Here is a 21,273-nt window from a genome sequence, read left to right as displayed (position 1 = left end):
GGCAAGTGACACTTACATAAGAAACAACTCAAATCACGCGTCAGCAGTGAAGGTTGGAGTCATCAGAAACCTCGCCAGGAGAGCAGAGAAAATATCTAGCACCAAGGAAGCGGAAGCGAAAGAAAAGGAGCATTTAGGGAAAGTGTTCAAGCAGCACGGATACCCAAATCATGTGATTAAAAAGGGATTAGCGCAGAAGAAAGCAAATAGGACAGATGCACATGAAGAAACAAGCCGAACAACGTACATTTCTTTACCTTACGTGCAAGGACTGAGCGAGCCCATAGCAAGACTTTTACGTCAACACAACATCAAAACAGGGCACAAATCTAGAACGCTTCGAGATCATCTAGTTCAAGTAAAAGACAAGACGGATCCAGAAATGCAAAAGGGTGTCATCTATCAGATTAAATGTGATTGCGGGGAGTCTTATGTCGGAGAAAGTGGACGTCCCAAGCTTACGAGGCTGAAAGAACATGTGGCTGATATAAGACATGGTCGCACGGACACATCGGCTACAGCACAACACGCCTTCTCATGTCCTAGAGATTTGGACCCGCGAAAAGCTACAACCTTGGCCATTGAACGGAACTTGAAAAGAAGAACGATTCGGGAAGCTCTAGAGATAAAGATACACAAGTCAGCAATGAATAGGGGGGTGGGCAAAGCTACCATTAGCCCGATTTGGGACGTTGCTTTGTGTTGACATGTGTTAGTTTTATAGAGAAAATGGGGAACCATAGTTGTTGTTTTTTTTTGCATCTCAAAAGTATCTAGGTACTCTTTCTTGTCTTTGCATGATAGCCAAAGTACATGTTTTAATGCATTTTTATAAGAGACCGTCTGGCGCTTATACGATTCCGACTTTCGACGATGATACGAATCAGACGATGTATAATATCTTATTACGACTGTCATAACGATGTGTGATGATTTGAACTGCATGGTTGTTTCAGCGTATCCACAGTGTAAAAAAAAGGAAGTCACAGATCATTGATAGCACGAACCTGTTTCGCATGTCATCACATTTGTATCGTCTTTTTGTATTTCATATTTCAAACCAGTGAACAAGGCTACTCAATAAAGCCGAAATATTTGGTTTTTAACAATTTTTTACCCCAGTGTAGCCCGAAACGAATACGAAACATTTAAAGCTAAGACTATTTTTTATAATCATCCATGATCTAACTTTTAAATGTCATGTAACGACGAATTTTAATTGTCCTTTTCTTAACTTCTCCATCGTTCACGGTCCAATGCACTCAAAACTGTGCATTTTATTTTGTCCGCAATACATCACTTATTAAACCTGCGATTTTAACCATTATATCGGGATTTCTACCTACCCGGGACACTAAAATATTACCAAGGCTCCCAGTAGGTACTCCAGTATCTACTAATACCTACCTTTCAAGTCAGATATTGGTGAAGGGAAACCCAGCTAGAGAGAAACATATTTGTGAATACATTAATAGTCATAACACCATGCGCGACAACCCACCGTCGGCTGCTGCGCGTGACTGAAGAGGAGATCACAGGGGCTCAGTAGATCCGGTAAAAGTGACCTGGGAGCCACCCCAGAGAGAGAGGAGGCACCACTTTATCGATCGTGGGAGTCTGAATAGCACCCCGCTGGCACACAACACGAACGCTTGGAGGTCGGCCAAGATACTGAACTTCAAAGGCTCAACGGGAGAGTGACTTGATAATGCCAAACTCATTGTTAACATGGCCTTATAATTATGAATACGTATTGTAATACCTGCATAGCGCCATTAACATAAGTACGGAGGCAATGCTATAGAAGTTGAATTTCCACATTGAAATTACGTGAATCGGGCGAAGAAGGCAGGATACCGATAAAAGTTGTAACCATCCAATCACCGAAACTGGAAACAGGCGGGCCTGCCTCGCCCGTACATTGCCGTGCCCTGAAGCATGGACAAACATTATGTATGTAAGATCGATCAACAACAGCACTTGAGCTTTATTAGTCTGCAGCTTGTGCTGAAATTGATTGACTTTTACCTACCCTTGCGGACCCTATCGGTTATCTAAAAAAAAAAACGTCAGGGATGAGAGTTGTGGGTATAACCCTCTCGCCGTCTCGCTTTTGAACGTGTTTGTCCTTGGTCACTGGCCAGACCTTGCGTGTTCCTCAGGTGAACTGTGCTTACTTGAAGTCAATTCAGACACTTGAAGTTCATATTCTTAATTCTCAGCCAGTCGAAATGACGTCAAAAGCTATATCCTACCTCTGGTTGCCAAACTTCAACAAAACAACCCGTTAGCGGTTTTAATTCTCCATTTTCACCGTTTCTAGTCGGTTGTTAAACAGCGCTCAGTGCCGGACTCTCGGCGGAGACAAATCGCCACGATAATAGCGGTGACACCGCCAGTGTCACGATCGCCGGGCGCATTATTCCCCACTTAACCCCGCCGCCCGGCCGCCCGGCGGTCACGCCTCTCGTCGGGAGGTCCGGCCGGCGAGCGAGCTCAGTTTCTCCGAGTGGTCGGGCCGACGGCGCCCCGACCGACGACGGCCCACTTCTGCTGCGCTCGTCAGTCGGCGGCGCCACGCTCCCCCGGTCGGCCGCTGTCTCGAGCGCTCCCGCACCGCCACCGCCACGCGCCGCGTCCCACGCTGCCGGCACCGGACAGACCGCGGCCCGGTGACTAGAAGTGGTGGAGAAACGATAGGTGTCAGACTGACAGTGGGAACTTTGAGACTGGTGTGTGAACTGTGAGGGTTTCAGGACTTGAGGACACTCGGGGATCGTTCGACCCCGTGCGCAGACATGTTTAACCCACACAGTCTGAACGGAGACCGCCTGGAGCGGTACCACGACCTGCACCTGCGCGGCAAGTACCCTCTGGGGGCACGCGCCTCGCTCCCCATGGACCTGTCGGCCATGAAGACCTCCACGTGGACCTACAAGCCGGCGATGCCGCTGCAGACGATGATTCCCCACCATCAGCCGGCACCGGAGAAGCAGATGAGGTTTCGCCCGGAGAAGGCTCACCGTCGTCCTGTGCAGCGTCTGCAGTGGAGGAAGAGCAAGTGGCAAGGTGACGCAGACGAGCCAAGCAGCTACTTGGACCTCAACCGCATCAGCTCGATGACGATCGCTGACGTGAGTCCCAAGTTTGCGGTGAAGCGCATCCTGCAGATGTATGAGAACCAGCAGTACCGTGAGGCGGCTAACTTTGTCAACCGCCTGAGCCACGGCACGTTCAAGGTGATCCTGACCGACCTGCCCGTGGATGTGTTCATCGAGTCCATGCCCGACAGCCTGCCGATCCTGGAGGCGCTGTACGCCAAGGTGTTCCTCTCTGACGGGCTCAACTTCTCCGTCAAGACGCTTAAGCCAGACGCCGTCGTGATGCAGATGGTCAAGTTCTTCGCTCAGCAGGAGGACAGCTTGACGGGCAACATCAAATGGGAGCAGTGCGGTCCGTTCATCGCCTCCTGCAAGAAACTGCTCAAGGTCATCATCCACACTGATCCCAAGATCAAGAAGATGCTTGTGGGCAGACGTAAGGCACTGGACAAAGCGATCGAGGGGATGGGCCACCACGGCATGGTGGGAACATCTGACGGATCGTTGATGAACTTGCACGACGCGCTGAAACTCGAGTTCAAGAAGGTGGTGACCTCCTACAAGGCAGCTCTGGAGAAGCTGGAGGAGCTGAGTCTGTCCACATCCTCCAAACAGACCATCAGTCGCAGCATCAGCCACGGGCCGGCCCCGATCCAGGTGTCGCACCAACGGCAGCTCAGCATTACTCAGCAGGAGATCCAGGAGCGACTGATCAAGAACAAGACGATCCTGAACGTAGTGGAGCCGATCTTGGGCAACCACAGCCTGGATGTCTTCCTGGGCATCCTGCAGAGACGCATCGACCACGACAAGGACTGTCTCTTCCACTTCACGCAGCTGAAGAAGGAAGTGAAGGACATGCAGGACGCCACGGTGGTCGTCCCGATCCTGATGCGCTACGGCAACGGCATCGATCAGGTCAGTCCACTCTGTGAAATGCCCCATAAAGTCCTATACAATGCTTGAAACCCGCAATGATTTTTTCCATCTAACAGTCAAAACATCCTAATTTTTCGATGCGATAAAAAGCGATTATGTTCAGTCGTCTTGACATTTTCAATACGAACTTCATCGACACTAAGGCTCTGCCTCGCTGGTGGGCCTACACTTACAGGTCTCTACCTATTCAAGCTCAATGAAAATGTGTGTGATATTAATTATCGCCTTTCCGTTCATGAGGCAGTCGCGAGACGCTTAAAAAGACTATAATGTCTGGGGCGGAGTTCGATATAATATCCGTCCAATTACCCGATCATAAACGTTGCATTACCATACATGAACCCCAAACTTCCCGCTTCTCATGTGAAAACAATGCACCTACGCTGGAAAACTCTGATGATGTTAGCGTAAAATGAAGCTAAGTACAGGTTAAGGTTGTTTGCCATAGAGCTGGCTGGTAACGACCGATAGTAAGACGCCCCCGGTCAAGGCACCACCCAGTCCCATGGGGCTGTATGGCCCAAAAGTAGGCTGAGAGAAACCCGACAGCCCGTCGACTCGGTCATATTTGACGGTGGAATGTAATCATCCGCAGTCGTGCAATAATTATGATCAGCCGCCCACCCTCTCACTGCGAGATGAATTGGCAACGATACGGCAGAGCTTTCACTGACCGGGCCAAGTCGTGCCGCTATCAGACCTGATGAACCGGCTGCTCATGCTCACATGGATTCCACGTCGTCATTGAGGTTTGATCTGGCGGCTTGCCATGTCCGCTGACCGAAATGCTGTGTAAACGAGACTGAGAATGACCTTCAGACGAGCCATGAACTTAGACTGGTTTCTCGTTCATTCAGTGGGTGATGTTTGGCCTTGGGTGTACGAATAACCGTGCTCTGAGAAAAACTTGCAATGAATGTCTGTTGCAATGAACTTCTGTGCCTCAAAATTACTTTGTTATGGGACTTATGAACGTAAGTCTAGGTAGTCTACCTCCCGGCCCCAAGTGAGTTCATTCTGACTGAATTATAAGCTCATACTTTGGCCACCTGCTGGCTGCTATTCAGCAGCCATGATGGATAGACGGACAGTCTCCGCCTCATAAGGTAGCTCACCGGGTCACTTTTCCCGGATATATCTACTAAACGTCAGTGTGCTGTTCATCTGGCGGTTGGGCATGACTGGCTTTGTGGTTTAGTATAGCGATGGCAAACGCAAGCCAGCTTCATCAGTCAACAAACAAGCCCAGATATGCACAGTTATCCCCGCGTATGCCCTCAGCTAGGCAGCCGGCTTAGCATGAGTAGCTTCTCTTGCTTCTGAGTGGCATGCATCCCCGGTAGTGCCTTATCAAGCTTCATCAAGCGATGATCTGACATGGCAGTAGCATCGCAAGTAACCCTGCTCTGACCGCATTCCATGCGTTCGTGGCCATCTGATAGAGACCAGTCAGAGTGTGGAAAGTTCAGATAGATCCTTGATTGTTCCGCTGTATGAAGGATATGCGGTGTGGAAATCTTGCTATCCCTGGTAAAGCGCGACAGTAGCCCGTACGCATAACGGAAGCACGGTAAATGGAAAAATCATAACCTATCACTCTCCACCGTCTGACTGATTCTAAATAGTACCAAATTTAAAGCAATTAGGTGCAAGCATATTTCAACGTCAATTTTCACAAGCATCAAAACTTTTAACTTACCCAAAAAATCGTAACAATAAAGCAACAAATGCATGGCATCATTAAAGCTGTAGATAATTGCCGGTATGCTGCTTTTAAAAGTTTTCACACCTAACAGTACCAATTGTACATTGTTCGCCGCTTTCCGTCACCTTTCTATTATAGATGGCCCACAAATCTCTCACAGGAACCGGTTCTGCACAAAGCGCGTGGTGACACATGCCGTACGTCGTGTCCTTGTTTCCGCGGCCCCCACACCCACTCACCTATTCCCCTCTCTCTCTCTCTCTCTCTCTCTCTCTCTCTCTCTCTCTCTCTCTCTCTCTCTCTCTCTCTCTCTCTCTCTCTCTCTCTCTCTCTCTCTCTCTCTCTCTCTCTCTTTCTCTCTCTCTCGCCCTCTCTCCCTCTCTCTCTCTCGCCCTCTCTCCCTCTCTCTCTCTCCCTCGCTCTCTCTTTCTCTCTATATCTCCTCTCCTGTTCTCTTCCCTCCTCTCTTCTTGTTCGCCACCCATCCGCCCTCACTCGCCACCCTTCCCTCTCCCCTTTCCTTCACTAATCTGTCACATCCCCCGTCTTGCGGTCGCCCTTCTTCCCTCTCGGCGCGGCAGGCGGCTCTGGCTCTGTATTCACGACAAACCCTCAATCCAGACTGGTTCCTCCCACCCAGCAACTCGCGCCCGGGACGGGTCTGACCCAGTGCGCGGGACACATTGGGGACGCCTTAGTAACACCCCCAGAAGGGATGGTCGCTCTAGAGCACTGACCGCAAGCTCAGGAAGGGAAGGGGAGGAGGGGAGTGATATGTCGGCGAGAGGCAGAGTGAGAGGGTGAAGGGTGAGGTACGGAAAGATGCATTGAATTTATGTGCGGCTGCCATTTCATCGATAGAGTTTTTAGCTTTGGCATTTGAGCTAACGCATTGGTGAATTTATCAGCATATGATGCATGAGATAGACGAATTGCAAGACAATAAGATTCGGTGGTTTGGCAGTTGGCACCAGTATGTATATATTGAAAGACGCCTCCTCAGAAGCTATCTACGTATTTCACTAGCAAGCCAACTGGCCAGTTCTATAAGGCGGATACGCTATACTGGCATTACCCGTTGTCACCCCCGGCCCCGAAGGCCATGCCGTGTTCAATACATGCCAATGACTGGCTTAGCTCAAACCTCGAGGGCCAATCCTGGTGCATCGGCTTTCGCCGGCACCGCTCGGCCATCATACAGACAATACGGAGGCCGCCTTTTCATCGACGACCCCGGTCGGATCCCGCAGAGGTCAGTCACACATCGGCACCCGAATCCAAATAGTCCCCATTACCATCTTAATAAGGCGTTTCTCTATTTATTCACGCGGTGTAATGAATTTTGGACACACGCAGCCCGCACGGTGCGCCCGGCGGGTGGCGCGTGTGCGTACAGTAGGTCACCGAGAGCCGCTGTTGGACGGGAGACCGCGCTCGGCCCGAACTCAATGCGTCTAATTATGGTGCTGGTAGTCGCTGCGGTGCCAAAGGTGACGGAAGAATGGAAGGATCGATCGAAGCATGTGTCTAGCGTTTGAATGCTTCAAGGAGTGCACTGTGCTAGCTGAGATGTTTTTTATGAGTACGGTGCTGCACTATGTATAGCCTAGCAGCTCACAAAGCTGCCTTTTCATTGTATAACCGAAGGTTTGTTGTCAATAGTTAAAACACTATTCTTTAGAATTGTGTTTTTCTATTGAAAAACAAATCTGAGTTCCCTGACAATTTGGCAAAAGTTGCCTGAGATCAGTATGCCGTGAAGCTCACACTTACGAATTTAGAATTTTAACCCTTTCCTTTGAGTGCAAGACTAGAGCAAAAGCAAGTCTGGTCTTTTCTTGCGTGTTTAATGCTGTAGAAAAAAAAAATAAAAACATGAGTGGGTCCTTTCATGTTAACTCATGCATATGTTTCAGACTAAAGCTATGTAAAAGTGTCATAAAAACCGTCATAAAAAGTTAAACCGAGCTAACCATGCTCACAACTCCAATAGCCAGCTGTGCAGCAGGTGGCGTGCCGGCCGTATCGCTCGACCTCCCTGGTAACCGCCCTCCGCCGGGTGGGGCGATCCCGTGTCTCGGGTTTCTCTCTCGCTCTCGTTCTGCGGAGCCGGCGCGCTCCTCGAATCTGTGTCAGCGACCGTCTAGCCTTCTAATTAAAATTCAGCTCGCCTCTGCACTCCCCTGACGCCGGACGTCTGCCTCTCGGCGTGCATTTCTCTGCAGCGATCCACGCTTCTCTCACCCACTGTGAGACCGTGTCACCCTTTAACGCCGCTGTACGTGCAAAGAGTGCAGAATACATAAACATGCATACCAAATCCTACTTGTGAGCGTGCTGGAGAATTTACTAAACGTTCCACTAGACGACGCCGTAAAAGAAAACCTGTCAGGCATGTTCCAGCACCCGGTAACAAAGTGATGCGTGCCACTAGAGAATCAATGCATCTCTGGTTCGAACGTTACGAACTCAGCTATAGCAAGATGTGAGTAGTAAATCACGACAAAAATTGCAATATAAAGCCAGATGGGTCTTCTAATTTGGGAAAAGCTAATTAGTTATTTTTAAGTTGCAATGTCCTTAAGGTACCTTTGCCATCCTTGCTGCTCGGTCATGGTCGATTAAAAACAACTACCATTTCTAAATTTAGACGCACTATTTCCTATTCACGCTGCGTTTGATATAGGTATTCATCCATGTTGCATGTCCTGCGAGGGTCATTCAAACGCAGACTCGGCGCACCTTATGAGATGACGCCTCCGTCCAGGTCAACGGCATGCATGTGTGAAACCACCGGCTTGTCTCGAAACGCAATTCATATATAATCTGTCAAGTGTCAACTACCGATAGATTTGCTGCAACACCGACAACTGCATTTTACTTCCGTCGCTGTTTCTCGTCGAATAGACATAGCTTCCACTCAATTCCAAGTATAAGGGAAAGTGAGATTCAATCGGCTACACATCTCTGAACAATGTAGATCGTTGCATAAAAGTAATTGCTATCTTCCCCTCGTGCAGTGCTGCTATCGTCACAATGATCAGAAACCCGACGCATAGCAACCGTTTGTGCAGCTCAGTATCTTCTTCAAATCGCACCATATGTATTCGCTGGAATGTTTCGGAAGCCCTACTTTCGATAACGTAGTAACTAGTAGTAACACCGCTCTGCATTTTCTTTTCGAATCCATCATCTTCCGTCATCCATACGTTACAGCAGGTCGGCTAGCGCTAGAACGTCCAAAGAGGCGGAAACTCCATCGAGCCACCGCACTTTCTGACCTCCGGGAGATGCTCCTGTTCCGGCACGATCCGGAGCGACGCTACACGTCCTATCGCTCTCTAATGGCCAGCGACTATAATCTCCGCTGATGAATCGAATGCCGATCGATCGCTTTCCAGCTTAATTAAATCCGCGGCTACCCCAGTTTCTGGGACGGGACTGTTGGTGTGGTCGGAAGGTTTGGGCGGCGATTTGAAGCGGTGATTGGGCCGGTCGCGGCGGTCAGAGCAGTTGGCAGTCGGGCGAGGTGTTGGTCCGCTTGCTTGACCACATTGACAGCACATGGCTGACCGCTGCGTCTCGTGACCTATCTGACCCGACCTCGATGACGCCGCTGCTGTCAATGGCTCCGCTTCTGCGGAATGTTTTGAAGAAAGCCGTGGTCGTGCGGTGCGCTTCGGTGCCAGTCAGCAGCGTCAATGAGATGACTCGGGACGGCCGCTGCTCCAGTCACGCCGGAGTCAGAGTCAGAGTCACAAGCGGAAGTCCTGTCACGGAAACCGCTCAGTTTCAGCTGCTCTAGTTAGAACTGATCACGGATCGTGCTAAATATTTAGCAGTTTAGCCACGAAGCTTCTGCGACGTTTTCAGTTAGCTTTTTCGTGCATAAAATCAATCAGTTTCACTGACTTTACTTTCCCAGCTGTTTCAACCCTGCCCTCTTTTCATGCGTGGGTGAGGGCGGCTCCTGCCTTTCCGAGAGACGCCCGGCGTTTGGGCGGGTCAGGACACGCGCTTCTTTAACCAGTCGAGACGCACAAGCTAAATCATACCGGAATGGGGTCAGCAGAGAGAGAGAGACTGCGGTCGAGCCTGCGCTGGCCACAACCGCCGCCGCCCTACGAACCCGACTCTTATCCAGCTGGACACGATAATTAATCTAGCCGAGTGCCCCATCCGAGCGGCATCACTCGATAACACCTCTCTTTATCCCGCGCCGCGGCCGAGCGGGGAAAACGAGCCGCGGCATCGAGGCTAGGAGAAGATTGGTGGTCTCGGCAGCGTTTCAGCTCCATTTGATGAAAGCATAAGCAGCCACATCCTCTAATTCGTCGATCGCACCAGGGTTCTGACTGGGATGAAAGGAGGCGCGCAGCTGTCGGCCAGCGTTCATTTAATCAGCTTTATGACCCACATTAATGAATTATAATGATTAGCGTTCCATTAAACAAGTGAGAGCAATTTTCATAGTCGTAATGGGCTCAATGGCATATGACCTGTTTTTATTTCATTCAGGAGCATCTGGTTAATTGATGTGTTGTGAGACGGTGAACCGGCGTCCTCACTGCCATGAAGGAAGATGTCATGTGTCAAGTCAATGGCTTGGACATTGGACAAACAGCTGAGTGGCTGACACTGGGATTGCCATCAGCAATGGCATAAAGAGCTAATTTAATAGCCGCATAGATGACAATGACTGATAAGCGTTGAACTAAGTTCCTCGATTGGTAGCGAGGCACTTGATAGGGAGATATTGTAGTGTGAAGCGATGAAGTTTCCGATCATTGGTAGGTGATAGCGTCGTGTGCCTCACTGCAGTCTCCTTTGGTGCTACCGTCCTACGCTGCGACGCTATCACCGGGATATAGGTACACACAGAAAAATATTGACACCGTTAGCGGTGTAATTGCACAGTACATATCTGAGCACTTGAGGAAAGTTAATTTAGTCCCTTCCCCGCTTAAATTACTCGCGCTTCTAAATGAACACCAGGAAGAAGGTAATAGAACACTGTTAGGAGGGTTGGGTGTTTTACTACATGTAGCAAAACACCCAACCCTCCTACATGTAGCAAAACACCCAACCCTCCTAACAGTGTTCTATTACCTTCTTCCTGGTGTTCATTTAGAAGCGCGAGTAATTTAAGCGGGGAAGGGACTAAATTAACTTTCCTCAAGTGCTCAGATATGTACTGTGCAATTACACCGCTAACGATGTTAATATTTTTCTGTGTGTACTCTCAGCCCTGAGTCGCAGTCTCCCGCACTGAAAACAAAATGACACAAAAAAACGACTAAAAACGCACAGGCAGAGCGCGTTAACTAGGCTTTCTTGTGTACCCTGCATCATGCATTTTTTGACCCGTCGCAGACGTGTCAATTTACAAATGTGTTAACCCAGTCGTGTTGTGTCCTAAAACACAATATCATCGTGTCTTCAACACATAAGGCTTGTGTGAATACATTTGCATAATACAAAGTAAATGTGTTACTAAATTCAACACAAATCGCAAGTGAAAGAAGGAAACACGTGGTGATTATGTAGTTTGTTGCCGGGGCGCAGTTGAAGGGACTTTGGCTTTGGCTGGACAGGCTGACTGCCAAAGCCGGGCCCCGAGTGGAATCGGGCGCTCGGGTGCGGTCAGGGCTGAGCACCCGGCCGGCCGATCCATACGGTCAGGGCGCGGTCAGAGCTGAGCACGCGGCCGGCCGACCCATACGAGGCCGCCCACGCCCACGAGGACCCATACACGAGCTGGAGCTGCGCCCGGTCGGCCACTTCAGAGCAGAAGGGTGAACGCGTCACGTGGACGGCTCAATCAGAGCACCAAATGACGATGTCCCAAATTGGAGGACTACTGTACAATACAGTTGTCCAGACAGCCGGTATAAAATTACGGCCACCGATTTTTCAAATATATCTTATATAGACCGAGGAGTTTCTTCCTCCAAGCAGACGTTAATTGGCTATGCTTCAGCTTACACTTGATGTAATCAGCGCATATTGCTCTAGACAATTTATCATATATCGACTCCCTCGGCTGTGTTGTGCATTTTGACTTTTCTCAAAACACTTTGGCAAATTTTTACAAAAACCCAGAATAAAAGTCGGTGCTCGAAAAACGCCCTCTATTATCCCCATCTGAAGTTAAGGTTCAGAGGTCGCTCACTGGTGGATGGCACGGTGTATTTGTGTAAGGGTACACGTCTACCATATCCGACAACACATGATTTCGATACACTGATGCATAACATTCGTCCAGCGTGCTTGGCACGAGATAATTGTGTCATTATTCTGTTTTATGTGTTATCAAACGTGTCGAAGGACCCGCCAAGCGTGAAAATACTCAGCCTTATTGTGCTTTGGGTGCGATTAACTCATGACTGATGTGTTACCAGTACAGAACATGCCCTCACTGTGCCCATTTGTTTTCAGTGCGTCCCACATCACCTTGCATCCACCATCCCGTGCGGCTGTCTCTCAGTGCCGGGCCCACCCTGCTCCCGGCGAGCTGTCAAATTGATCACCCTCCACCGGCTGTCTTCCGTCGGACAAAAACTCGACAACAAACCGCCGCCGCCGCCCGGCCCCGGGCGACCGTATCCAGAATGAATGGCCTGTTTAATTGGGTAAATTGCATTTCCGCTTCCAGAATAACATGAATGAGTAGTCGAGATGCCTACAATATGCCGACGTACATACTAACCTACTACATGCAGCACGTACGACATATACCTCCACACAGCACGATTAAGCGAGTATGGTCACCACCGGCATCACGGACAAACGTGAGCCGCCTCAGACCGGTCTTCCCAACATGGCGATGGCACGTCGTCGCGTCGGCGAGAGTGGCCCGCTGCATATGGCGCCCCCGGCGGGTCTGCCGAAGGAGGTCACACCCGATCTGCAGAGTGCATACACCTCGGCGTCGCGCCGGCCCGAGAAAGTTGTCGGACAATCAGTCGGGATGAGTGACCGTGTGTCAGACCGGGGCCCGAGGCGGGGCGAGTCTTTGCACCCCGCCCGGCCACCCGACCGCGTATTTACAAATTGCAACCGAGCTCCGCCGTAGGGTATTTTATTTCCGCCGTAGTGTATTTCACTTGGGGGATTTTCTACCATACATCCGCCTGAGCTTAGGGCATTTACAATTTGTCGGCGACGTTCAAAAATGATGCACCTTTTTTCGCAGTATAGGATATCGCATGTGCATATTTCTGCCTTTTTTGGGTGCGCTTACGCTTTATCGGTTTTTCGTGAGTAACTCGCGTAAAAACCGTCCGATCGCGATGAAACTTTCATTACCCCCGATTTTATCAATTTTACACCTACCCTGAAAATTTCATGACCCTGACCCAAATGACCTTTGACCTGTGACCTATTTCTCGAGACCATGTTTGGCCCGAATCGCGATTCGGCGTATGTCGGCTCGCATTAGCCGCGCGGTTGCAGTTTTCACGTGGTTTCAAGCGTTGAAACATGTGATATGATGCTGGTCCCATGCATTAGGGTGGGCGTCAAGGTCACCTGAAGGTCAGGTCAGCTCAATGACCTTTGATGACCTCGGTTCACTTTTTCGAGTTTTACATGTTTCTAGGCTAGTTTTTGGAGCTGATTTCGAATTTAGCAACCATTTGAACATTACAGCGGGTGTAACGAAATTATCCAGACACCTTTCTTCCCGCTGTAAAAGCAAAACAATCTGGTACTTTTTCTTTTAACTGAGCTTGTAGCCACCTTTCATAAAAACACAGTTTACTCACCTCGTTGGTTTCTGCATATCTTTGGAGTGGTTTCAAAGGTCAGTCAGAGGGGAAATGAGGAACCCACACAGTGGCGAATGTTCTGGAGCATTTCAGCCAATGGATTCTCCAGCACACTGGCTTTGATGCGGACCAACGCCGCCTAAACCTGTGCCTGCGGTTGAGCAGTGCTTATGGCGGGTGGCTCCTCATACACCTCCTGCTGAACAAGAGCCCACAGGTTTTCGATTGAATTGGGATCGCGACCTTTTCCAAGTCATAAGCGTTAGCCCAGAATGATTGAAGGTTCTATCGGCATCACTATTCACTTCCCGTTCTTTTAGGGACTTTTAAGTAGCGCGCCGCCACACATGAAGACAGCGTGGCTTGAATCAGGCATCAGTGCGCGTTCAGAAACCGTGCCCTCCTATGCCGTCTGGTTGAGCGCCTCCAATCATGCTCCACCACCTTCCCTGGAAAAGCTCCACCCTTGCCTATGGGGCAAAATATAAGGGACAAAAACACAAAACAAGACAGATAAAAACAAAGCAAAATTAACTCATTACCTAATGAAATTCAGGCTGGAGCAAAAACATAGGTAAGGTATCTATGTCAAATAGGAATGAAAGATTAAAATCAACCTGACCAGGCCTTACGGTCTGACCGGGTCCTAACCACCTTACTTCGCCTAACTTGACCCAGTTCAACCTAGCCTACCACAACACCTGCAGAGGTACCTTCCTGGAAAAATGACGCCCAGGGAGATGACTGTCCAACTTATTGGAATACTACCATGATTGCTTGTCAAAATGTGTGTTATCATGCTCTTGTTTGACAAGTGATGTATAATAAATGTGATATTCAATAATTACTCCTCACTCCTGACTGTTGACTGTTGAGTGATCAAAATATTCAAATAATCAGGGTACAATCCTGTGCATAGTGCACACTAATCATGTTGTTTTTGTGTAGGCCCTCTGCACATTGTTGTGTGCACTGCTATGTGCACCTTAAGTAAAAAAGTGACTGGTGGTACATGACAAAAGGTTGGGCAACTGTGAAGTTCATGCCCTTTGTCTTCCTGGTGCCAAATGCCTATAGCTATAGCAGAATCAGTGAGGGTTGTAAATGTAGACATGCTAGATACATTGTGCATTGAAGATATTGGCACAAAGTTCATCCGTAATTACTATGCTTAACACCTAATGCAAGAAGCGACATAAATGCCCAGATGATAAAGCTCTCTGGTCAACATCACACAAATTTATTGACATACTTTGCAGGTACATGTTTACATTCATGGCAAATACTTTCGATTTGATTCAGAAACTAGTTGCTAGTAAGCTTGCATTTTTGTAGGTACAACAACGACCATATATTAAATCATAAAAAACCTTCTCATGGCATTCATCAATACCTTTCTACCGAACAAGTACCTTATACCTAGCTTCCATGCAATGATTCTAAAATTTGTCCGCAATCCATCTATATCTCAACTGACACAATGAATTTCAAATACCCTAACAAAACCTATAACTGTACATGAGAAGAATGCAATACTACAAGAATTATGAATTTCTGAAGTTATTCTCATATGCTGAATGTTGAAACTCTACTTTTGTCGTCCATTTCCATGTTTGATTGAGCCATCATATATAACTGTTTCCGTTCTACAGTCACAAGCTTTCCCACAAATCTTGAATTTTTACACATCATCTTGAACCATGCTCCAGTCTTTCCAACAAAGCAATTTTGATTTGTTACAACAGCTTCAGATCATGATATGCTTGAGGTTTGTTACACCATTTGCCAGACAAATCTCTACAAAATGTGTATCAATTCCCAAACTAAGTAATTGATCATATCAGTATTTGCAGTTTCCACACAATGTTTCATAATACTATTCTATGTTTATATAAAGAAACTCAAATAATCCACAAATTGTTATTGAAACACTCCCACTTCAAGAATTCACAGCAATAACAGTACAAGTTCAGAAGCAAACAAACATTGCGCCACATTTCGTATGAAACGCGCCATCGCCCTGAAGTTTCTACCACAGACGGTAGTTCAACCGCAGCCGTAGTGCTAAAACCCCTACCCACCTTACCCCACGGCGGAGCTCGGTTGCAATTTGTAAATACGCCACCCGACCGACCGGCCGCCGCCGCGCGGCACACGCAAGTTGTTAACCCACTCTGCGGAATGGTTCGGCTCTCCACCCGCCATATATGCGTCATGTAAACCACTCACTTTCTCGACTATCTTCATTGTATGGAGAAGAGTACAGCGTGTATGCCAGTGACCGGCGTCCCCACTGTGTGTTCGGACTAATTTCCGATGACGGGAACTGCGCTTCAGTGACGCGTCCAGCACGCGTCACACCGCAGACAGGACCGTTGGAGTCTCTCAGTCAGTCACGCGGCACCTCGAGACGTGCGTGACGCACCAGGCCGTGACGTGACGAGTGTTACGTGACGTCTTCATCACGGAAAGGATTATTGCTGATCCTCCCTCTCCCTCCCTCCCTCCCTTCCCTCCCTCCCTGCTTCTTTCTTTCTCTCTCTCTCTCTCTCTCTCTCTCTCTCTCTCTCTCTCTCTCTCTCTCTCTCTCTCTCTCTCTCTCTCTCTCTCTCTCTCTCTCTCTCTCTCTCTCTCTCTCTCTCTTGCTATCGCTCTCTCTCTCTTTCTCTCTCACTCTCTCTCTCTTTCTCTCATTCTTTCTGCTACTGGCTCTTATGTTATCACTTTTTCTCATTATTATTTTCATCTCTCTTCTTAAACTTGTCATTTTGCCTTCTCCTTCTTAACGTATTCTTTTCGTCCAATTCTTTCTGTTTTCCTTTTGCGTCTTACCGACGTTAAAAGTATGTGGATTTTAGAAATCACGGCCTGCTGCTCTCAAGAGCCAAGAAACGTCGAGACATCGACGCAGATTCACGTACCGTGTCTGAGTAGCGGTCGCAGCACCGGCAGCGGCGGTGGTGGTTGTGGTGAAGCCTCAGCGGATGCTTACGGAACTTCGCACTGTTAGCTTTGCCGAAGGGCCCCGAATAGGCTCCGAATGTCGGTTTGACGCGCCGAGGCAGCGGTGTGTGAATTATAGCAGTCGGAACTGCGACTCGACTCAGCCGGTGAGAGGATTCTGCAGCAGCATTAGTCGCGCTGTTTGCAGCTTTGTGCAGGTGTTCCGGCGGTGAGCCGAGAGACGTCAGAAAATGTGGTTCCGTGGCGGTATTACTTCATAGATAACGGGAGGGCGATTGTTGTGACAGTGAGTGATTTGCAGCTCACTCTGCCACGCATTGTAATTGCGTAACGGATCTGACATAAGCTGTAAGTATTTCCATTAGACATAATTTGATCACGAAAAGCGCATCATTGCCAGTGCAATCACAAGAGAACGGACGTGGCTTTTATATCAGCAGGGAAATGCGCATGTGCAAGTTTAATTATGACCATCGTGAGCCAATGCAGCCACCACCCGCTAACCAATAACAACACACAGGGCATGGGGCGACTCCATTACTCAATGTCGACATCTAAGCTACGCTCTGCTACACACGAGCCTGAGCTCCGTTAGCTTCCCAGCATGTAAGCTAGCGCACATACCAAATTACTCCAGCCAGTCATGCACGACCCCTCTAGCATAACTTCCCCTCCCTCTGCTGTACAGTCTGTCTTAAAAGTACCGCGCAAAGTGACGGTGGATCCATCGAGCCTGACTGAGGAAGGGCCTGCTTAATTTGGGTCACCAAAGCAATTGACATCCTCGTCCATTCCCTAGGTCAACTGGCCGGTGACTTTCAAATTAAAACAGGCCCTTTCTCGGTCAGGCTTGATGGATCCACCGTCACTTTGCGCGGAACTTTTAAGACAGACTGTACATACCGCTTCATTGCCTCTTTAGCAAGGTGTGGTTGCCAACGCGCAGCCAAAGAGCCACAAAAGGTCATGTTCAGGTCACCGGGCGCGCCCTGAGGTCACTGGGCGGTGACGAGACACGCTCTGGTCGTCTGTCGTATGTCACAAGGGTCACACATGAAAAGTTCATTGGGTTCGATTTCTGAAAAGTACACAGAGGCCACGCTCAAAATACGCGTTTACTTCATACGTGCTTGGCACATGGATGAAATGTGTATTGGTGGACCTGTGGCAAACAAAAATATCATACAAGTCCAGGCTCATTTCGGCTACCACTCATATGAGCTCATTCGTGTGACTTTTTATAACTTCTGCTATCACGAAACTTCATGATTGACCAATTTTGTCCACGAATTCTGAGCGTCGCGTCACGCAGCATGTACCCAGGACAGTCAGACAAACAAAACTCCCACCGTCAAACGGTTTCGTGGTGGGTTTGTGGGAGACTGAGCACTCTGAACTCCGAGATCACAATGCGTGGCCCCTACGATTGTTGACGACGAATTGATGATGGGATGTTTGCTTATGGAATAGCTTATTTGTGTGTGAGGATCCGTGGAAAAGATTTGATTGTTATTTTCTGTGGAATAAAGATCCCAACACGTTTGACGAAGTATAGCACCTACATGAGGTTTCAAATACGCTATGTTGTAGATTCCGTGAGCTTGAAAAGGATGATGTGCTGTTTAGGGTTTAAACCATAGACGTGCCATTGACAGAGGTTACAACAGGCCGATGAACCTGAGACTTACTCCATCGGTGATAAAAGTGCACTTGTAATGTGTATGTGTGTTAGTACATAGTTCCCAAAACCTACACGTTTATCATACAGGGTGTTGCAGCTAAATTGGGAATTTTTCCCGCTTACACTTAAAGTGGCATAACTCAGTAGAATGAAGAGACAGAGCTTTCAAACTTTGAACGTGTATTGACGCACATGTTCTCTACCCTCTCACTCAATGTGGCCACCATGAGCCTCCTTCACCATCTCCAGGCGGCGTCGGAACGCGCCGCACGCGCGCTGAGCCTCCATAGGATCGATGCTGCTGGCTGCCTTCTTGATGGACTTCTTGAGGCTCGAGATGCTGTCATGGGCACGTGCGTTGGACCTCTCCTCAATCGCGCTCCACATCCAAAAGTCGCACGGATTTAGGTCGGGTGAGTTTGGAGGCCACGTATCCTTTGGGACATACAGAGGGATCTTCCGACTAAGGAAATCCTGCACCCTCCGGGAAGCATGAGCTGGAGCCGAGTCCTGTACAAGTGTGACTTTCTTCAGGTCGTAGTACTTCGCCATCCAGGGCAAAAGCACTTCTTCTAGGATGGCCAGATACTCCTCTGCGCCGATTCTTTCTCCAGCAGGTATGAAGTGAGGGGGCATGACGCGACCGTCGCTCGCGACGGCTCCGAACACCATCACAGAGGCTGGATTTTTGCTTATCATCACTGGTGGAACATCACCGGGGTTCGAGGCGATGACTCTTGAGTTCCGGCGGTTGGCAACTTCGTCTACCACAAACTTCTTTTCGTCCACAAAGACTCTCACGTCTCCTCCATGGTTCTTGAGCTGGTTCAGAACCATCGGGACCCTCTCCTTCCGTAACGCTTTTAGACGCTCCGTCAGAAGGTTCTGCCGTTTCCTACTATACGACCTCATCCCGAGGTTCTCCTTGACAGCCCTGCTAATGGTGCTTTTGCTCACCCTTCGGTCTCGCGCTAGCTTACGCATTGAGACACCTGGTTTGGCCTCAATAGACCTTTTCAAGCCCGCGAGAAACCGAGGATTCCGTTTGCGGTCACTTCGCGGCGCATGGGGACGTCTACTGACATCTCCTCCACCGTCCATAGTAGCGACAGTGCGATATACCGTAGACTTCGGGTATCCTGTTGCGATAACGATCTCTTTCGCGCTTTGTCCAGCGCGAACTAATTCAGCAACTGTACATCTACGCTGTTCCTCCATGACTGTTATCGGTTTTCGTGCATCAAAAATATTAGCACGTGAAAGAGCATTGTTGAAATAGTATCATGTCAAATTTTCAGCCATATCCTCCAAATAACAAAATTGTGATTAGGTTACGAACTTTGTCCCAATTTAGCTGCAACACCCGGTATACCCGTGCCGGTGAATATAATTTACAATAATCTCAATGTCTTGAATATGAAGCCAACAAAAAGTGACCTGAACTGCTGTCTGTAATAAGGCCACTTTTAAACGGCGCTTTTCTCGTCAGTCAGATTTTCAATCGGGGAATAGTGTTACGTTCTCTCTATCTGATCCGATTAAAAGCACGCGAATCACAGAACAGCACAAAGCGTGTTTTGTGTCGGTCGGCTGTCAAGGTAAGGGACCAATCGCTCTCCGTCTTCACCGTTGTCAAGGTCCGCAATAGTGATGCAAAAACAGTTGCGCATTGTTTCGGAGAAGGACGCTGAGACGTGAACCTTTGGCCCGAAATTAGTACCTTCGCTAGAGATTACGGTTCGCGTGGCGTCTAATGGACAAATGAGCATTCTTGTAAGCACTAAGCGTCCTTGGTCGCATAGGCTACAAATCCAAGAATCCTGTTTTGATTCAAACGGATCATCGCAAGCGTCGCTTGGAATACTAAATAGTTCTCACTGGAAAACAGAACGTTTAAACGTGTAGTACGTCGGAATAGCGTGTGTTGTTTGATGTTCTCGAATTAGCATGATTGTGGTGCTGTCCTGCACATAAGTGACGATTTTCCCATGCACTTCATACCGCGCCGTCTTCACCTTTGCGGTTTACTTAAACGCTGGGAACTGACTCCCTCGCCCTTCCTGTTGATGTCGCAGGTGCTGAAGCTGATGAGGGACGTCTCCGGAGACCAGGAGGAGAGCGACGGCAGCGACATCTCCGGCTACCACTCCGACTCCGACTCCGCCATCATGACGTCAGGAAACTCACCCTACGTCAGCAAGTCGGCTAGATACAACTTCCTCTACAGATCAGGTCAGTGCCCGTGAAATGGCGACGTGCTTAACATTGGCCGTCTTTTTCTATGACAGCTTGGAATGGAGCTGGATTATAAATATAATCCCACATTACCAACATAAACACATTCTACGCGAACATAAACATAACTAAAAGAGACTGGAACAAGAAATGTCATCCACAAGAAGTAAGGTCAGGTCCCCATCTAGCGCTATGATTCGTCCACTTGTCATCTTGATTCTGGAATGCCTCGCTGTCTTATGTGAGCGTGTCTGCGCACGGCGGGAAACATCCAGGCTGCATCTAATCTGAGCGAGAATATCCATTTCATTCGGCGTCCTCGAGACCGGTGAAACGGATACTTTGCATAGGAGCTCTATCTGCGCGAAGAGCGGTCGGCGAGGGCCGTCTGCCGAGTGCCGGCCACGCGCGTCCTCAGGTGATGGACGGACCAGCACGTCGGCCGGATCAGACGGGGTCATGTTGGGTCATACGGGGTCAGACAGCTGTCAGGGGTCGCACGAGGGCGCCTCCACCGGCCGGCCGAGCAGACATGCTAATGAATTGTCCCAGAGAGAAGCCGACTTCCTGAGGCGGCCGCGACCGCACTAATTAATTAACGCCGGCGTCTCCGAAACGCCACAGGTGCCGACGCACAATTTGTCTCCGGCTAATGATCTGAAATATGCGGGTGTGAAGCGGGAATGTCCGTCATTGTGTTCAGACACGGGTCACAGGCGGTCGCTCTTTTTGCGCGGCTATGACATTAGAAATGCTATTTGTGAACATAAGTGATGCACAAGATCGAGACCAGAAAATTTTAAATTGTAGTTTTATTGCGTCTTTGTAATTTACCAGTTTTATCGAAGATATCTGACGTTGGAGTCTTTACTCATCCAA

General features: G+C 48.8%; 1 protein-coding gene across 1 annotated transcript; it reads left to right on the top strand.

The window, feature by feature from the left end:
- Nucleotides 1–2,164: 2,164 nt before the first annotated feature.
- Nucleotides 2,165–20,391, top strand: LOC122381546 (the record flags this gene model as incomplete). Its single annotated transcript, XM_043365834.1, has 2 exons — nt 2,165–4,019; nt 20,235–20,391. Coding segments are annotated over exons 1-2 (1,378 nt in total), but the record flags the coding sequence as incomplete, so codon positions are not given.
- Nucleotides 20,392–21,273: the final 882 nt, after the last annotated feature.

The sequence above is a fragment of the Amphibalanus amphitrite genome, unplaced genomic scaffold (genome assembly GCF_019059575.1).
Source record: "Amphibalanus amphitrite isolate SeventyFive unplaced genomic scaffold, NRLGWU_Aamphi_draft 000122F_arrow, whole genome shotgun sequence".
Lineage (NCBI taxonomy): Eukaryota > Metazoa > Arthropoda > Thecostraca > Balanomorpha > Balanidae > Amphibalanus > Amphibalanus amphitrite.
This window is presented reverse-complemented; position numbering and strand designations above follow the sequence as displayed.